This window comes from Asparagus officinalis, chromosome 7 (assembly GCF_001876935.1).
Source record: "Asparagus officinalis chromosome 7, Aspof.V1, whole genome shotgun sequence".
In the NCBI taxonomy this organism is placed as follows: Eukaryota; Viridiplantae; Streptophyta; class Magnoliopsida; order Asparagales; family Asparagaceae; genus Asparagus; species Asparagus officinalis.
Genome location: NC_033800.1, coordinates 64,303,554 through 64,322,701, shown reverse-complemented (window position 1 = coordinate 64,322,701; position 19,148 = coordinate 64,303,554). Strand labels below are relative to the sequence as shown.

At 33.4% G+C, this 19,148-nt stretch overlaps 1 protein-coding gene across 2 annotated transcripts in view; it reads right to left on the bottom strand.

Moving 5' to 3' along the window:
• LOC109848986 (ABC transporter G family member 28-like) overlaps positions 1–9,485 on the bottom strand; it is a 37,158-nt gene extending 27,673 nt beyond the window's left edge. For both annotated transcript variants that reach the window (XM_020418746.1, XM_020418747.1), the window contains exons 1-3: positions 9,085–9,485; positions 8,923–8,999; positions 585–872 (exon numbers count right to left, since the gene is read on the bottom strand). In XM_020418746.1, coding sequence (XP_020274335.1) covers positions 585–872; positions 8,923–8,999; positions 9,085–9,290 — 571 coding nt within the window. In that variant the 5' untranslated portion in view covers positions 9,291–9,485. The remainder of the gene's footprint in view (positions 1–584; positions 873–8,922; positions 9,000–9,084) is intronic.

Sequence of the window (19,148 nt, the reverse complement as noted above, 5' to 3'; positions counted from 1 at the left end):
TTTCATAATATCTCTGATGAAGAAAGACAGCAGCTCTCAGGTATTATTTCTATATAGCTACGAGGGATCTTTTCATAATCTTTGCAGTCTTAACAGGCTTTGATGTTTCCCTTTGCTTGCCAATGAACAAACACAATGTCTCAAGAAAGTAACTCTCTGCGGCTTTTTTGGAGTTAAGATGGTCTTAATTAACAATGATCATCAGCCATTGTTAACTAAGATAGGGTATTACATTATCATACTTTGTGTGTCTGGAATATGAGTGGACTATTTATCATGTATGATGCATGCCTGGAGCTACATCATTTTTTTTTACTGGAAAATAAGAATTAACAAACTATGAGATTCCATGCAAAAATAGTACAAACAAGATATAAGACAGAATTCACGAATTGGTTTCAATGAACTTAGTGCTCTATATCATAGTAGGTTAGTAACCCTATAAATCATGGATGGTTACTTATAGCTGTTGCAATTATAACTACTAAAAAACTGAATGAAATCACCAAAAAGAGAAAAGAGAAAAAATCCAGAGCTAGTAATGAATAACTTCCAAGAGTGCACCAATATACCAAGGTACTTACGTATCATGCAAGTTATGCCACGAGGACAAAAGAAACCCGCACAACAAGGGCGACAGTTAATAGTTCTAGCAGGCATCGACTTGGAATCTTGAAGCCTGACTTTCTGATTTTTTTGCCCAACACTGCATGACCATCCTGGTTCACATCCTTCCACCCATGAATTTAAGTTGCAGTTCAGATTTGGTTTCAGATAATTCGTTTTCCTAGCTGTTTCTCCATCATTCTGATATAAACTCTTGAAGTAGAATGAAATTTCTGCTGATGTGCATAACCGTTGTGTAAGTCCCCCTGTTGATCCAAATACATCAGGATGGGTGAAACTTAAGCTGTGACCTTATGTGTGTTCGTATGGGTGCATTAAGTGTGTCCATGTTTGAGTCTATGTGCATACTATCCATGTTTGCGTGTGTCAATGCTTTTGCGCATGTAAACTATCTTAAAAGCAAAAAAACACAGCCATGTCCATCCTTTTCTCCATACTCCATACGACAGCATATTTGATACTAGTTATTAGTAAAAGTTACTGTGTAATTGTAGCTATTATATGAAAATTTACTAGAAAATATACAAATAAACTTAATAAAGAAATAAATGCTGTAGAACTACTTTTGACTATCATATAACCATAACACCGTAAAATGAATATTCATATAGATGTCTAGATGAAACAGAATGAAATGAAAACTAGGACAACTAATACTACAAAAATGATACAGAAATACTAAAGAGTCCAATTGATAATGGATAAATGCATGGATGCTACTTAATAATGTTCGCCATATTAGCAGTGATCCACTTGTTATCTTAATGGAGGAAGACAATGACACGTATACAAGATGTGCCTTTTAAACATGTAAGCTTCCAAGATTATCATTGCATGAAAAGAATTAACTCTAGGTCACTATGTTTAGTTCTCAGGTTCTCGCAATCTATATACTACATTAAATCTCTTACCATTGAATCTGCCACTTGGCAATTTCTCCTTTTTTTTAATCATTTCTTAAATAAAAGTTACACCTTGCAAAAAGTATAATGCTCTCTCTCCTTCTACATGTCTCATACGGTTGTTCATATTCTACAGTAAATATAAATATATTTATTTCTCTTTGATTTCTCTCTTGGAAATAGATCATCAGCATAAAAACACTTTTCATGAAGCCAACAAATTTAAATTCAACCGGCGCTTCGGTTCTCTAGCTTAACTAGCGCATTGATTCCACCCTTATATCAAGAGAATCGACAAATTTAAATTCTAAACCATTTATCCCTCTAGACTATTCCCACCGTCCTTGGGACATAGAGGTCTCTTAGAAGTTATACCTTAAACCTATTACAAGCTGAATAGCTATCAATCCCAACTCCTGAAACCCCCACTCCCCCTCTCCATCTTCTTACTTCTCTCGCAAGAAGCAATAAAGATAAAAAATTTCTTCTTCATTTCCATCCTTTTCTAACCCTTCTCTCTTTCTCTTAAATTTTTGTTGTTGATTTTGACAGAGAAAGAGAGGAGATGATGACTGAATCAAAGAGGCTATTCTAGAAGGGGATTTATTACTAAATCATTGAAATTTCTAAAGGGAGAGTAGTTACTACTGAGGTTAGAGAAACTTAGAGAGAATGCTACTCTTTTGATTGCTTTCAGTTAAAATCTTTTTAAACTTAAATTGTCTAAATTTTTATACGCTGGTCTCTAAAATCTATCATACCTTTTTTACTTAGTCAAAAATCATTGAAATTGCTATTTAGTTTTCTTTATTCATGTAAGTTGCTATTTGAAATCCCCAATTTTTTTAGTGGATAGATGAGAATTGTTCATTTTTTAATTCTTATGAGCCCCTGCATTACTTTGTGCATTAGCCAAAAGAGGTAAACATGACTATACCAGATAGAAGCCTACATTTATTAGTGGGAAAATAAAGTCATATATAAATTTGATAAATGTTAACTTTTAAGGGGGCATCTGAATATAGACAACTAAAATTAATTAACTAAAAAACTTGAATGCAGGGATAATTTGTTGTTAGGCTTTAATGACTCTTTTAGAGAGGCTTTGGTTGATGAAATTAGTTCTTTGTTATTAATTAGAACAAATTAGTTCTTGGTTGTTAACTAGAACAAATATGTTTATATAATTGTGGTTGTATTTTTTTAGAGATATAAATGTAGTTATATAATTTTGGACTATATTAAAAATGTTTGAAAGATATCTCTAAACTATACTGAAGGAAATAGTTCATGACCCCTATTTAAATTTACTATTTGCACTGCCTTCTCTTCTTCTTTCATGATTTCTTCTTTTTCTGATTGCTCATCAATTGTCTAAAGATTTTAGGTGGTGCCAAATATCTGACAACAACACATGCTCTTCGAAACTTTAAATCTTTTTTCTTTTTAGTTTTATATGCAACGCTCAGATTTCTTGGTGATGTTTAGGCATTGATCTTAACTACGTGAACAAGGTCATTGCTTATCCCCTTATGACTTATTATGTTAAGTTGTGATCTTTAATTATTTTCCTTTATTTTTTGTTATTTAATCCTTTAATTGAGTATTGCAGTTTATTCATGCTATGCTTTGTGAGCCTATTAACTTAGTAGTTAAATAAATTGTTTTACATATTTCATATCAGAAATTATTATCGAATTGATAAGTGGAACTCCTGCTACTGATGCACTTTCTTTTAATTCAGCATGAATGTAATGATTCAATGAAATTACTTTAAAATATTATCCAACTGCTTTAAGGAGAAATATAGGATTAGTATTAGTTCATGAAAGCATAATGTAAAAATGAGTTGTCATATGAGTTTTTTTCTTTTTGCTGCTTTGCAAACGAAGATGTGCAAAACTAATGGGTTGTTTTTTCATTGTTCATTTTTAATGGGTCTTTTACTCATATATTCGTGATTCCTATGGAGCATTAGCTACAATTAAAATAATTTTCCAGTTTCCCCTTTATTGTTCTCTAAAATTTTGAAATCAGAAATTTTAAAATTAATTTTATTACTCATACAATCTAAATATGAAAGATAGAAGTTAAATTTTATTTTATTATAGTTACAATCAATAGTGATTACGTCATGTTGGAATCCCATTTCTTCTTAGAGATACGTATCCTGTTAATTTTGTCTTTTACCCTTCTTATATGTATGTACATTTGAAAAGAATTACGTACTCATATAAACAATTTTACAACTTGACTCCTTAACTTGAGAAATTTTAACATTTGTTTATGAAGATAGTTATGCTAATTTGCTCTGCATGCATGATTTTACTCTAGCAGACTAAATCTTAAATTGGTTGTAGTCTTCATTTAAAAGTTTGTTAATTATAGAATTACACCTAAGTTTTTCCCATAAAAAGTACAAATTGTAAAATAATTGGATGTAACAAAATTGAACTATGTTTATCATACTTGATACTACTGCTAAGAACATGCTGACATATTTTTAGAGAGGTTTTCCATTACTAACTTACTTGATGGAGGAAAATGGATTCAAAAGTCTGAGTGCTTTAAGCGCTCCTAATAATTATTACAACTTGCTTCTAGTATCTATCTAGTGTTTTAGTGTGTTAATCCTGATTTTGTTTCCATTATTCATTTTCTCTACATATGCAACCTGTCGAATGTTCTTTTGACATGAAAGGCTACCATGGTATTTTTTTTCCACACAAATTTCTTTCTCAATTTAATATAACTTAAAAAGTTAATTAATTTCAATAAAAATTTTCGATTGAGAAACTAAAAACATGTTTGAAGGGATTATCTTAGGACTTATATGAGCACAATAATGAGAAAAATGTCATGGACATAAAGGGGACGACGAAAAAACAAGGTGAGTGGCGCGCTACTTCTATTCTATTGAAACTAATGACTTTGTTCTCTATCATATCCACAGCAAATATGAAATCTCCAAAACGTCGAACGAGGCCGACCTGATACGACGACGAATGACATGCTATGTCATGCTTTTGTGTCAGGGTGCTATTGAATTGTTGGGGAGACTTCAGTAAGTAATATTTTGGTGAGCTTCAATTGTTTGCTTCTGTTATTTGGTACAAATTGCTTCCAGTTCTTTCAATTTAAAGTTATGTGCATTTTTGCATTTACTGTGTGAGGGTACATTTACTTTTAGAATAATTACTTCTTACCATAATATTTATGTTCCTTGATTAGTTTTTGACTTTGATTAGAATTTTAGTCATGGTCTGATTTTTCTCAATTGATTGTACATGATTTATTGACTTTGGAATCTATTTAATAGAGTCTCTTTATGAACTACTCTAGTCTATTCTTTATATTTGTATTTTGTTTGTTGGATGTTGATATTTTAATTTAATTTGATGTCAGTATAACTCGAAAGAGTATGATTAAACAATAGATTTTTGTTCACAAGGGTTTTATAAAAAATTTACTTGAATTTTGAAATGTGGGAAGATATTATATCTCCATTAATTATTTGGTCTACTTGTTCTAATTTGTTAGTTTTTGATATTTTGATGTTGATTTTGATTCAAAAAGAACTGAAAAGATACCGTTATTTTTTTTCTTGAAACCTTCATTCCATATTATATTTTATATGTTATGATGATGTTATAGACTCAGTCCAGTATTAGTTACATTTCTATAATTCACTTGTGAGATAATTGTTGTATATTGTGAACTATGAATCCTCTTTGAAATTTCACTTTCTTAAATTGGCATCTATTACATATTCACATGGCTTATTGTATTTGTTTATATGGCTTGGTCAAGCGTCCTTATATCTTCATTTTATGCATTTTAATCTTTTCTTTTAAGAGCTAAATAAATATATTGTAGTTTAATTGAGAGGAAAAAAATATGTAGACTTAGTTGGAATGCTTTGTTTACAAAAAAATTTAATATGGAAAACTATTTATGTTTCTTATTTAAATTTTAGTTGTACTGCTTACCCGCATTTCATATCTACTAATCGCTCCACATCTATAAAATCCCAATTAGAATAATATCAGTCTTGGATCAATTATATTGGTTTATTGAATAACCTCTTATAAAAAGTTTTATATTCTTAAAACTTATCCTACTAATTTGCTACATAGATTAAATCTAAGTAAACGACCTCTTATCATAAACTTTATTTTCTTAAGACTTAATCCTTTCTCATACTTTTCTAGTTAGATTTTGTTGATGGAGGTGAAGGCGTATGGATATTGATGATGGTAATGGATCAACAAGAAAATGAGACTGAAGTCTGGTCAATGTCAGTGTCTAGGCTGATCACGATTAAGATTACTGATGGTAGTTGTGCCCAAAGGAATCAAGGAATTAGCACAGAACCTTAAAGCCCTCAGGATTGATTTGTTATATGGCAAATTAATTTGTTTCGAGAACAATTTTATTTAGGTTACGTTATGTGTAATTGTTGTTATTTATTTTTTTCTCTTATGTCAGATGGGTGACCTATTTACAGTTTAGTGAAAATAAACTTCTCATAGTTGAATGAGTTATTTAACGTTAGTCTTATCCAATGTTAGTACTTGGAAATTATTAGTTTCTATAATTATTGCTCAATCATTAATAGTCAGAGATAATTGTGTGGAAAAAATCTAATGGTAAGTTACTAGTGAGTTTGGAGCCTGATGGCTTTTATTTATGTAAATGATACAGTTGAGTGATGAGGAGGTGAACTTTAAAAACTTTAAAATTCAATTCTAGATGCAGCCTTTTCATTTTATTATTATTTTTTTAATGAAAGTAAAAGCAATGCAAATAATCATAATTTTGCAGTATAACCAATGCAACATGTATGAGTTTTAGGAAATAGCATCTCTTACTTGTGCAATGTATAGGGGATCGTGAATTTTATGATTATTTTGTATTTTTAGAAAAATACAAATAACTATGGTTTTATTCTTTTCGTACATAAAATATCAAACAATTGTGCCATTTTTTATTTTGAAAATTTTCAAATCAATATTAAAACAATTCATGCATTGCACGGGTCTGAAACTAGTTTTGATGAATCAACAACTCTTACAATCTGTCAAAAGCATGTTATTTTCTATCCAGTATAACCTAAAATTCTTAACTGGCTCCTACCCACACCATCAACCAACTAATGAGTCTAAAAATGAATATGATAGTTGTCTAGATATTGCAGTTATTCATCAGAAATCCTGAATCTTGTGCATATGGGATTATCGACATATTACTTTCTCCACAACGATAAGGTGTTGAAGAAAACTAGTAACTAGTATGAAGATGCCCATGTGTGAATATTTCTAATTGCCTGCTGGAAAACTTCTTCTCTTATTAACTATCGATTTATTAATCTTTTATTACTCTCACATTTGAAGATAATTACCTCGTCAGATTTTTTTTTGAATTTTTTTTAACATTCTTTAGTTTCCTCTACCTCCTAAATCTTCGTAGGGTGTGCTTGTCCACAAATTGAATTTAAAAACTGAAAATCAATCCAAGTATCAAATATGTGTTTAATAAGGATGTCCTTGCCCTCAAAGGAGTTGGGCCTGTTTGGATGCATTTTTTGGAACGAAAGTGATGGCCAAGTGTAAAAATGTGGGCCCTTGTAGTAGCTTTCTTTACTTGTTTGTTTGCGGTTATAAGAACATGGTAAAATGCTTAGCTGTCAAATAAGAGGCTTAGGTGTCAATGTAAACAGAAATCCAAAAAAATAGTATGTTTTGGGTAGAAAGCTGCACTACGTCAGAGTTATTGATAAATTATCAATTTACCCATCACTCAACTCCCCCCTTCGCCTCTTTTTTCTTCTTAATTGCAAACCCAAAAAACATCAATTTTGAAGCTAAAAAAAATTCCCCTTCTATCTTTTTTCTTCTTCAGCAACCCACAAGAAGACTTGTGGTACATCAATCAATTAAATGAGAACTTCCACCTCTAGTTGTTTCAGATTAATTCTCTAGCAACAAATAATCCTAAGGCCCTCTTTTGAATCAAAGTTATCTCACCTCCCAATAAAAAAAATTATGCTTGCTTGTTTGGAAACAAAATACGAGATTGAAGATAGATAGTTTATCAATGAATTGCAATTAAGGTCGGGAGTTGGAACTTGGAACAACATCAATTAAACTCAGTTTCAAATTTGAGATAAACATAGAGGCGTCAAACATCTAATTCTACCTTTGCTGCTATATTATACCTCCATTTGCTTTTAGAGCCAATCCGAGTTCTCAAAAAATGGACCGTGTTAAGACATGGAATTAGAAGTTTAGAACTGGTTGCAAGCTAATATGAGTGAAATGCTCATGAGAGTGAAAGGATTTGCTTGCATTATCTTTATTGTTTGTTGGGTTAATTTCACGAACACCCTCTAAACTTTGGAGGGTGTTGCACATAAACGCTCTAAACTTTTGAGTGTCTTCCAAAACTCCCCTAACATTCAAGCTTTTCTCACCAGAGTCTCATACATATAATTTACAAATAACTAAAATTTCCTTGAGAGAATAATTAAAAATCTAATTTTTTTTAGGAGGGGATATGTGGCCCTAAGTTCAGGAGGCTTATGTGAGATAAAAGAGTATCAGGAGGTTTATGTGAGATAAGAGAGTTTAGGTGGTTATGTGCAAAGCCCCCTGAAGTTTCAAGGGGTTATGTAAGATAAAAAAAGTCTAAGAGGTAATATGAAAGTAACCCTTTATTTTATCGATTGACTTCTTAATGGAGAATAATGATCAATAAATTAGGTCGTTAGATTTTCTGTTTGTTAATTTCTTTCTTTAAATAGGTTTTTTTATAGAGATAATCTTACTCGTGGTAAAATCAACCTTTTGAATGGAGTTCACAAAACTATCACTTTCCAAGATCTCATGATATGATCCAAACAAGGGTAACACATCATCTTAGGATTCATAATAGAATTCAAACCAAACAATGTAAACACCCAAATGGAAAATGATGAGGTTGATAATAACTTTCCATTTGGTGTCATAAATACCCTCCTCTACACATCCAAACAGACTCTTATTGCTACAGTCATACACTAAATAATATTGTCATTGTCAAGGATACTTTCTTTGAATTATCAACTTTTCATTGCTCTACAGTGAACAAGAATATCCAACTTTTGTGAAGACATATAAATGCTGTGCAGTGCTCCAAAACGATGGTAAATGCAATTTCCTCCTGGAAAAATCCTTCACCCCTTTTTTTATCTCAGAGCTAAATTATTTGTTTCCACGGTTTCAACATAAAATCCCTTAGTGCTGATGAACTTTCATATTAACACACATAAAGCTCTGATGAAGAAAGTGTTAAATATGTTTGAGAATCCTGAAGGTGGTTGAAATTTGAACTGTTAAATAGAGTCTGAATGTACCTTTTGTTTCCTTGATGCAATCAGACAAGAACTGCAACTCCGAAGAGAAATTAAAAGCCTCATTCCAATCTTTGTCCCTGCAAAGCCCACGAACAAACAATAATAACCTCCACCAAATGCAAACATTATCCCCAAAAAAATAAAAACGACAAGAAATCTTACGCATCCTTGATGCAGTACTCCAAGTTCCTTTTCACTTCGTTCCTGAAAGTGCCGGTGAGGTCCATGAGTCGCTTGTACACAACGCCGGCGAAGACGGGGACGTCGTTGGCGCCATCTCCGTCTCTGCTGTCGTCATCGACGCAGATCGCAGGAGAGAAGAGCGACAAGGCGACGATGAAGAGGAGAGAGCCGGCCAATCTCGCCATGGAGATGAGAATTGAGGGGTTAGGGTTAGGGTTAGGCCATGGAGAGATGAGGAGGGGAGAATTGAGCGGGGAAATTGGGGCATGGTGTTTGTTCTAGGGTTTGGAGGGAAATTGGGGAAGGGACGGAAGAGAGAAGGATGCGGCGAGATTTTTGACCTACGATGGCTAGTTCACTAATTTGTATTCGAGAGGGAATTTGCGTACGTCTTTAGCTGGTTCCGAAATGCAAACTGTTTCAACGGTACACAGGATCTATTAAGGCATCTCCAACAGTTCTCCAAAATTTTCTTCAAAATGGGAAAACAAAAGTCATATTCTCTAAATTATTTTTACACCAACTCCAACACCTTACTTATTTTGAAGAATCCATTTTTTCCTCTAAAAATTTGGAGAATGCTGCAGATTTGGAGAAGCTTCCCCATTTTTTCTACTTCATCCCTATTTTGGGGAATGAGATGGGGAATCTGTTTGACCAAAAACCTAACTAAATTCTCCAAAAGTAGGAAATGGGGAAGCTATCCAACAGCTTCCCCATTTCTCACTTTTGGAGAATATAGTTAGGTTTTTGGTCCAACAGATTCCCCATCTCATTCCCCAAAATAGGGATGGAGGAGAAAAAATAGGGAAGCTTCCCCAAATATGCAGCATTCTTCAAATTTTTGAAGGAAAAAAGAGATTCTTCAAAATAGGGAAGCTGTTGGAGTTGGTGTAAAAATAATTTGGAGAATATGACTTTTGCTTCCCCATTTTGGAGAAAATTTTAGAGAAGCTGTTGGAGATGAAATTTGGAGAATGTTGCAGATTTGGGGAAGCTTCCCCATTTTTTCTACTCTATCCCTATTTTGGGGAATGAGATGGAGAATCTGTTGGACAAAAAACCTAACTAAATTCTCCAAAAGTAGGAAATGGGGAAGCTGTTGGAGATGCTCTTAGGCAGTGGGTTGGGCCTCTGGCTTTGAGTGGATCTCTATTGGATTGTTGTTCGTCTCATACGTGGTCTGTTTGATGGCAAAAATAAAATAAAATAAAAATAAAAAATATCATTATATCATATTGTATTTCCTTTATCATATATTTCCTTTAGAAGTTAAGAAAAATCTTTCGGTCGATAGAAATACCATTATAATTTAAATACTAACACATTAAGTAAGAGTAAGTTGATAAATTGATGAATTCTTATTAGATATACATAGTGTAAAGATCAGGATATGGTTTAAATTGGAATATAAAGCTGAATAAAATTATTAAAAGCCAAATTTACAAATGTCTGTCAGATGATGGGTGTATATACAAAAACCAAACAAATTAACGAGACAAATAATATCTGCCCTAAAGGTCGAACCTAGGAACAGCGCAGACCTACAAATGTACATAATGTGGACGGGATATTTACAAAATCCACCAAACAAATTAAAAAGACAAAAGTCATTCTCAAAATTATAAAAAAGAAAAATTAAAACAAACAGTTGCAATCTGAGGACACAACATGGCGATCTTTCACCGACTAAAATTTAAGTAGTTAACAGTACTGTATAATTAGTTTCAAAGACTAATTATACTATTATTATTTAAATAGAACTCTATTTATAATTATTATCCTCTCACATGCAACATCACATACCAAAATATATAAGCTAAGAAATCACAACAATTTTCATAGCACTTCCATCTCCTTCTATATATGTGTGTGCCTTTGTTATTTTTTTCATATTAGATTAGATTGGATTATTTTAAAGTAATTAATTATATTGTATATTTAATTTTTTTTCTATATTAAGAAATAGCAACAATTTTTATAGCACTTTCATATATTTCTTCTTATTAGATAGATTATTTTAAAACAATTAATTATATTTTGTGTTTGATTTTTTCGGATCAAAAATTGTAATAATTTTTATAGCACTTTCATCTCTTTCAAATAGGTATGTATCTTTGCTATTTTCTTCTTATCAAATTAGATTAGTAGATTAGATTAAATTTTTTAAAAATTATGAATTATAAAATTACAACAATTCTCACATAACTTTCATTTATTTTCTTCTTATTAGATTATATTAGATTGTTGTAAAGCAATTAATTATATTATATATTTGATCTTTTTTCAGATCACATAGTTTAAATATACTATTATTATTTAAATAGATATTGTTTGTATAAAAGTCAAAGAGAATCTCACACGTATCATAAATCTCAATGCTAATTGTAATACTTACATATATGTGTTGGTTAAAATAAATTTTATGTATGGGCTTAACTTTTGTTATCCTACTTTAATCGATTAGATAATTTTAATTTTTTTACACCCAAATTCTTCCACAAAACCAATAAATATCTTTGAAAATGAACAAAGAAAACCACACAAACAAAAACCATATTAATTACCCTCACACACCCACTATTTTCAAAACCACCCTTCTCCATCTCCATCTATAATATATCTATATTTCCAAATTAAGCTGCTAGAGTTTCCCTCTCACCAACTACACCATTGATCCACATATTTTGTACTTAAATCGTAACATCCATTGTGATGAGGACTCACTTGAATCCTCTGTCTGCCTTTAACGCACAATAAAAAAAATAATGCACTAAGCCTTGTAGTTAGTTAATAATAAGATCTTATCATTATAAACAAATTAAGTAAATATTAATAATTCCTAAGAATGTACTACGTTCCCCCTAGCTTCCACTGCAAACTTGTTAGTTGTTTATTCCTGGCTCCAAAAAAATTTCAAAATTAATTTTGAGGGTTGCTTGCATTAAAAATTTATGTTAGAGGGCCCATACAGTCTGTTTTATAGTTTAAGATTGTCAACATATTTTGTCTCTGATGCATATCAGTTATGAGTAATAATATAAGTTAATTGATCCAAGTATATCCTAATATATTTATGGACTCTTGCATTGTCTTTTGCTCTCTATTATATACCAACCTGATATCACAATTGATGTAGACGATGAAGACACTACTGTAAAATTGCCCGGGAAAAAGATAAAGGTGGAGAAGGATTGATATCTGCTCAACTAAATATGAAAAAAAGAAGGAATAAAGGATAATATTTTTTTGAATATTTTATAGCAAAACTTAATTCTTTGAGTAAAATTAGGAATTTTTAGAAGGGATTTTCATGCAAATTTTTAATATGCTTATGTGAATGATTTTATCATATAAAGTATACTAGAATTACCATTTATTTTTAGCATTTATTTTTTTATTTTAAATCTATCAATAATTAAGATATCTTGTAGTCTTGTGAATAGAATGTGCTCTATACTGAGCTTATACAAACCATCTTAATATTAAGTATTTGGCTATATTTTTATTAACACGTTAACAATATATTATTGTATTTTTTTCAAACTTAACATTATATTTAATGACTAAGATAAACAAATTAGAGATAGATGATTTGATCCGATAAACAAATATATTATATGGAGTTTGATATAATTTACAAAATAAATATTGTGTATGCAAGTATATAAAAGTATATTGATCTCAGTTTTACACACGAATCTATTATATAAATTTTTAAATAATATTTATGGCAAATGTAATAATCCATGTTTATAGATTTTAGTTTAAATTGAATCTGACTTATTTTATAGTAAGAAAATAAATAATAAATAAATAATTTTGATATTTAACCAAGTGCATTGCATATGCACAAGAACTAGCACTAAAAAAATGTTAGAATTACCATGCGATCAGATCAATTCATTGTACAGATGCTTTCTGAAGAAAATACATTTTCAATAAAATTTCTGTATTTGGTTTAAAAGAGATTCTTTTGGCTAGATTTCATTCAACCACAAGTCAATAAGGCGTGCTTAGGATGCAAATGCTCTAGTAGTCAATATTTATGAAGTGTGTTGCTATATTATTTCTCTCAATTTGGTCCGGCCAAAGCTTCCTATGCTCTTTTGGCAGGCTTTCTGCCCAACCCCCAATGCCAAATACATCAACCAAACAGCCCCTTAGTCCCTTACATCTTTTGTATTTTGAAACTAACACCTCAAATCAAAGAAATTGCGATTATGTCTCTCAATTCTTAGATTATTTCAAAGTATCAAGCATAGAAGAAGCAGCAATTGGAGAGATTACCAAGTAAAATTTGTTGTTGTGGACTATTAGCTCCTCCAATTTTCTTTTTTTTATAAATTGATAGTCCCTCCAATAGCTATTTATATTCTTGAGTGGAGGGACTAATTTCAAAACAGGTCAAAAATTAGGGGACCTAATAATAGCAATTTGCATGATTTGAGGGGCTAATTTCAAAATATTAAAGATTTAAGAGGCCGATGTGATGATCTTTAAGGGATTAATATAGTGACTCAATTACGGAACAATTTCATAAAAGTGGTTGAGTATATTCTACTCCTGCAGGTGAATGCTTAATTATTTTTTGGACATCTCGTGCTGAAATTCCTGGCTCCGTCACTAAGTATATCAAATACTTATTTTTTTCATGTTTTGTCACATTCACATTACATCATAAAACACAAAAACTTCCAACTTGGCTATACCTTTTTTTCCTTTATTCCTAAAGTATAACCTCTTCATTAGCAAGAGAAAATTACTAAATTTTATATCTAATGGGTATACAAGTACTGAATCAGCAAGTTGAGAGATATCTATTTCTTTAGTTCATTTATTTATTGAGTTACTTACATATTTATTTATTTGGCAACAAGGAAAACTTAGAAAATTTCTATATCCGAGGGAGAGCCTTGCTTAATTGACAACAAAGCAACACTTATTGAGATGTTTTTTGAATTCTATGATGTTAATTTTGGTCCGATTTCCCTCTCATGAGCATCTAGCCATAACATAAAGTACATTAGATTTGTCTTATTAACCTGAGAAAATTGTGTCAATGCCCCAAGTTTAAAAAGCCCATGTGACCCAGCTTTGTAGTTTCATCCTTGTATGCGAACTCAAAATAGAATGCAATATTGTGTTTCAGCCCTTATTCCTCTGCCAACTAAGCATAGAGAGAGAGAAAAATCATAACATGGTGAAATTTCTCCTCTCTCTTCCTCCTCTCAACGCAACCCTCTCCTTAAATTCTCAATGAAGGCACTCAAAAATGCCAGAATGAAGACGAGAGTCACACCTTATTACAACAAATCTCGCAAGTGAAGAGGTCATCCAGAAGTTAGCCCGAAAGTATTGAAACTCGTCTTTTAGATGAGGCTCGCCATATAGTGAGGCTCAACATCAAAGATGAGATCTCGTGCCATGGCTTTGACATTCAAAATATCAGAAACTCGCCATTGAGCCACATCAAAGACGAGACTCGCCACTATAGCAAGCTCAACAGTCAGAGACGAAGACTCGCCATATAGCGATGGGTCAACATCAGAGAACGAGACTCACCACGAGGTCGACATGAAAAGACGAGGCTGGCCACGTCGCCGAGGCTCGACATCAAAGACGAGACTCGCCATATAGCAAGGCTCAACATCAGAGACGAGACTCGCCATATAGCGAGGCTCAACATCAGAGACGAGACTCACCACGAGGCTCGACATGAAAGACGAGGCTGGCCACGCCACGAGGCTCGACATCAGGGACGAGGTTCACCAATGCAGCGAAGCTCGTCACTCATATTAAATCAGATTGTAACATCCACGATGACTCAGTCAGCCACGTGGGCTAAATCTTATGATTCGGTTATGCCCACGACCTCACGATTGTAGCACGTCAGTTACGTGCTAAAGATCTATAAATAGCCACAAGCAGCTATGAAGGAAGAGATTAGAGAATTCTAAGCGAAGCTCGTGCGCACAAGCCTAAGACCTGAACCTCGGTTCTTGCAGCCCAATCCATTGTCAGAAGCTTTCGTGATTTGTTACTGATCGTCAACGGGAAGCAATCTCGACTCAAGTATCGAGTGAAGCATCCTCTCACCACCTAGAACCCACCTTAAACAAAAGAAAAGTCAAATCTATCTTCTCTTCCTCTGTAATCGAGAGAGAGAGTGATTGTAAAAGGTTCTTACCAAGTGATACAACCCATTCTTCAAATAAGAATCAATTAACTTTAATTTTTTTGACCCTACAGAAGATGGCGACCATAGTGGGAGAAGCCGTTCTTTTCGACAAACTGGTGGTGGCGCAATCAGATCAGATTGCGGTGGGAACTGAGGTCGAAACTCTTATCATTAAATTCGACCAATCCAAGTATGAGGAGTTCCTCTCCTCTGGAACTTTGAGTCCCACGAAGACACGAAAGTTCCGTAGAGTCTCTTATAAGACTTCAGCCCATGTGATTTTTGATGATTCAACTCAAGTTAGTCTCAAGGAGAAATCTTTGCCTCCCACAGTGGAGGCTCCGAAAACTAGCCGTCAGGCTAAGAAGTGGATTGTCAAATAACCTAACTGGGCTTCGTCTTCTTCTAATCAACTTAGCCAAACTCTGGTTGTTGTTGTTGAACCTCGCCCAGTTTTAACTGAGGCAGGATCTGTTGTTGGTCCACTTTCGAGACGTGCACGACAACGTCAACGACAGAATCAAGCCCGCCGAAAGACTCGAGCCTTGGTCTCGTTAGACGGTTTCCACTATCAACCAAAAAGAGACCAACCTAAGACCAATAGGTCTATTGATGGTCGAATGGCGGGGAATGTCCAAATGACAAACCTCATCCCCGCACCTAAACAGGCTCAGAGAATAAACCTCGTTCTCAATGCGGAGTTCGACTAACTTAAGAAGGTGTTCGTACTGACCAAACTCAGGCTCGTCAGAAGAACGAACGTCGAGTTGATAGCCGAACAAGAAGGCAAATGTATCAAGATCGTTCAACCAACCAACCTCGTCATAAACAGATGAATGACGAAGTTTGTACAACTACTCAAGCTCGTCAACCTCTATCATTTAGAGGGTCTCACTCGGATAAAACTAAATTGCCAGAATTGACTGGGGGTAGTTCCACCATGGATCTCTATGACTACCTCACAAGCAAACGCAGCATGAGTCAAATGCAATCTCATAAGCTGCTGTGAGAAACTTATCTTTGCAGTGCTTTTCGGGTGCTCATGCGGTGAATCAGCACAAAAATCCATGATATTTGAATAATTGTCTAAGCCATCGGCAATTTTGACATCCAAAAGAAGACGTCAAGTGTCTAAGAATCATACTTTGAAGTGATGATTAACATGGTTGGTAAGGGCAAAGGAAAAACTTTAACTGATTCTTCTGAATCCTCCATCCCTGAATTTTCTCTAGGATTACGAGGAGCGCTTATTTAAGGATAGGGCGTTTTTCAACACACTCGTACTTGTATCGGAGTAATGATTCCTTTGGACTATCGACGGCTTTATGGTATACCTAATGATGTCAATGAAGAGCATGAGAACTCTGCCATCACATTGTCTCAGCCTTCTAGTATTGATCAAAGTGAACAGGCGAGTGCTCACATGACCGAAAATGAAGAAGATATGGCAAGGAAGCTAGAAGAACAACAAGCAACTATCCTCTAACAACAAGAGTCTACTCAGACGCATGGAAGCAATGATAGAGAGGCTTCTTGGAGAGAAAGAAAAGAAAAAGAAGAAAGCTACCGCTGAGGGCTCAGGATCAAGGCGTAGGCGACCTTCACCCGCTACTAAAGAAACTAACCGTCAGAACCAAGAGGGCAATAATGAAGAGGATGAGGAGGAAGAAATCTTCAAAATTCATTTTGAGTCGTCTGATGCTGAATCCAACCCTCGCACGAAAGAGAGAGACCATAAACTGGATGACTTCCTAATAATCATATTTTTATTACAATTTTATACCCTCGTTATCTATTTTACATGAATAAATATATCACTAATAATTATTTTTATCTTTAATTACAAGTTAATGAAGAAATAATGAATAAAGGCCTAAAAGACTCTAACTTCCTCATTTTATAACCTTTTATTGAAGCCCAGAATCAAGCCGAGTAGCCTGTAGAAGCCGAAGAAAATCAAAAATCCAATATGAAAAGAAATCATATGCAAAATGGTTGGCCGCAAAGAAATAACTATATCCTCCAATTCGAAAGGTGGAATTTAACATATAATATATGAAAATCGCCTATCTCGACGAAATGAAGCCAACCGTGAAGTCAAAGTTTTTATTGGAGCATCGATGCTAGCATCGATGCCGGCATCGATGTCGACATCGATGCCTGCATCGATATCAGACGTTCTGTTATGCATCAAAGGCTGAAAATTGATTATTTTGGATAAGATTTTGATCCAATGGCTCACATTCACTGATGTTTACTATAAATAGGGGGTAGAGAGTGAGGGTTAGAGGTGTAAAAAATTTTGTAACTCCATTTAGAGAGGAGGGTTACTCTTAATTGAGAAGTCCTTCCAATTTTATAAGTTTTTGTTACAATGAATAAAAGAATTTTTTCACCTCTTCATATTTTTCTTTTCTTCTCTTTGTTTGATGATAAAGATGAAGATAGGATGAAAATGAAGATAAGGAGTGAGGTTTACTTTCATCTTGAGGCTAGAACCCTCTTGGGTGGTAAATTTCCTCTTTGTTAATATTTTTATCTTTTTATTTTCTTGCTTAAATAGCCAAGAGGCTAGAACCCTCTTGCCTTAGATTTATTTAATGCTTATAGAGTAGATTTATTTCATGTTTATAAAGTAGATTTATTTTTCTCATATTTAATTCTTACAATTTATTTTGTAGTTTAGTTTTTGTTTTCTTGCACTATTCACCTTGAGGCTAGAACCCTCTTGGGATTAGTTTTTATTTTCATATTTTTTTATTTGTCTTGAGGCTAGAATCCTCTAAGGAATTACCTTTTCTTTTGAGGTGAGTTCAATTCTAGATTCCTCATATCTTTAATTGAATCCTCATTTTTTCTTTCTTTATTTTTTCTTTTCTTTTATTTTCTTAAGTTTTATTTCATTCATTTTCCTTTCTTTTCTTAATTGATTTCATTTATTCTTTATCTATCATTCTCAATATCATTTTTGCACACAATTATTCTCATTCTCTCCATCTCTCCATAATATCATCTATCATCACTCCTAATTGTCACGCACACAACATATAAACTGATTCTAATAATTTCCTACAAACACCTTCCTTATGGGATCGATAACTTTTTATGCTATAACTTGATTGATTGTGCACTTGCAATTTTTGGATATATATTTATGCCGCATCACTTCCAGAAACAACTGAATGCGTTAAAGCTGTAAGGAAACTTTAAGGATCTTATGCTAATCTAATCCGTTAAACCCTAGAGGGGGATGATTAGGATCTTATGCTAATCTAATCCGATTTTATGCCAATTAAAACTAATTAACAAGTTATCCTAGCAAGTATAAAATACAACAAGATATGTGAGCTAGGATAAGTGATATATACAAGGGTAAACAAAATAAACAAGATAGTGGATGATATAAATAACGAGCAATGGACAATGGTGACAATAAATATAAACATAAGAGAAGTGCGCCAAAGCAAACTCAAACACACGATATGATCACGGAGTTCGGACCTTCCGTCCTACGTCTCCGCTCCCCACTCCCGGGGAGAAATCGACTATCACAATCTGGTTTTCTACGCGCACCCGAATAACGTTTACACCTCATAATGTCGGTTTTCAACGCTCACCGATCAACATTCACAAACACTCATAACGTTTACACCTCATAATGTCGGTTTTCAACGCTCACCGATCAACATTCACAAACACTCACACTCGATTTTCTAGCTAACCGAAAACTTCACAACTACACAATTGATCTCCACGAGATCACACTCATAATTAAGCACGAATACAACAATAGTTGTTCTCTACAATGGATGAGAACTCAATTAAGCACAAATCAATGTTACAACTCTCACAACCCCAATTA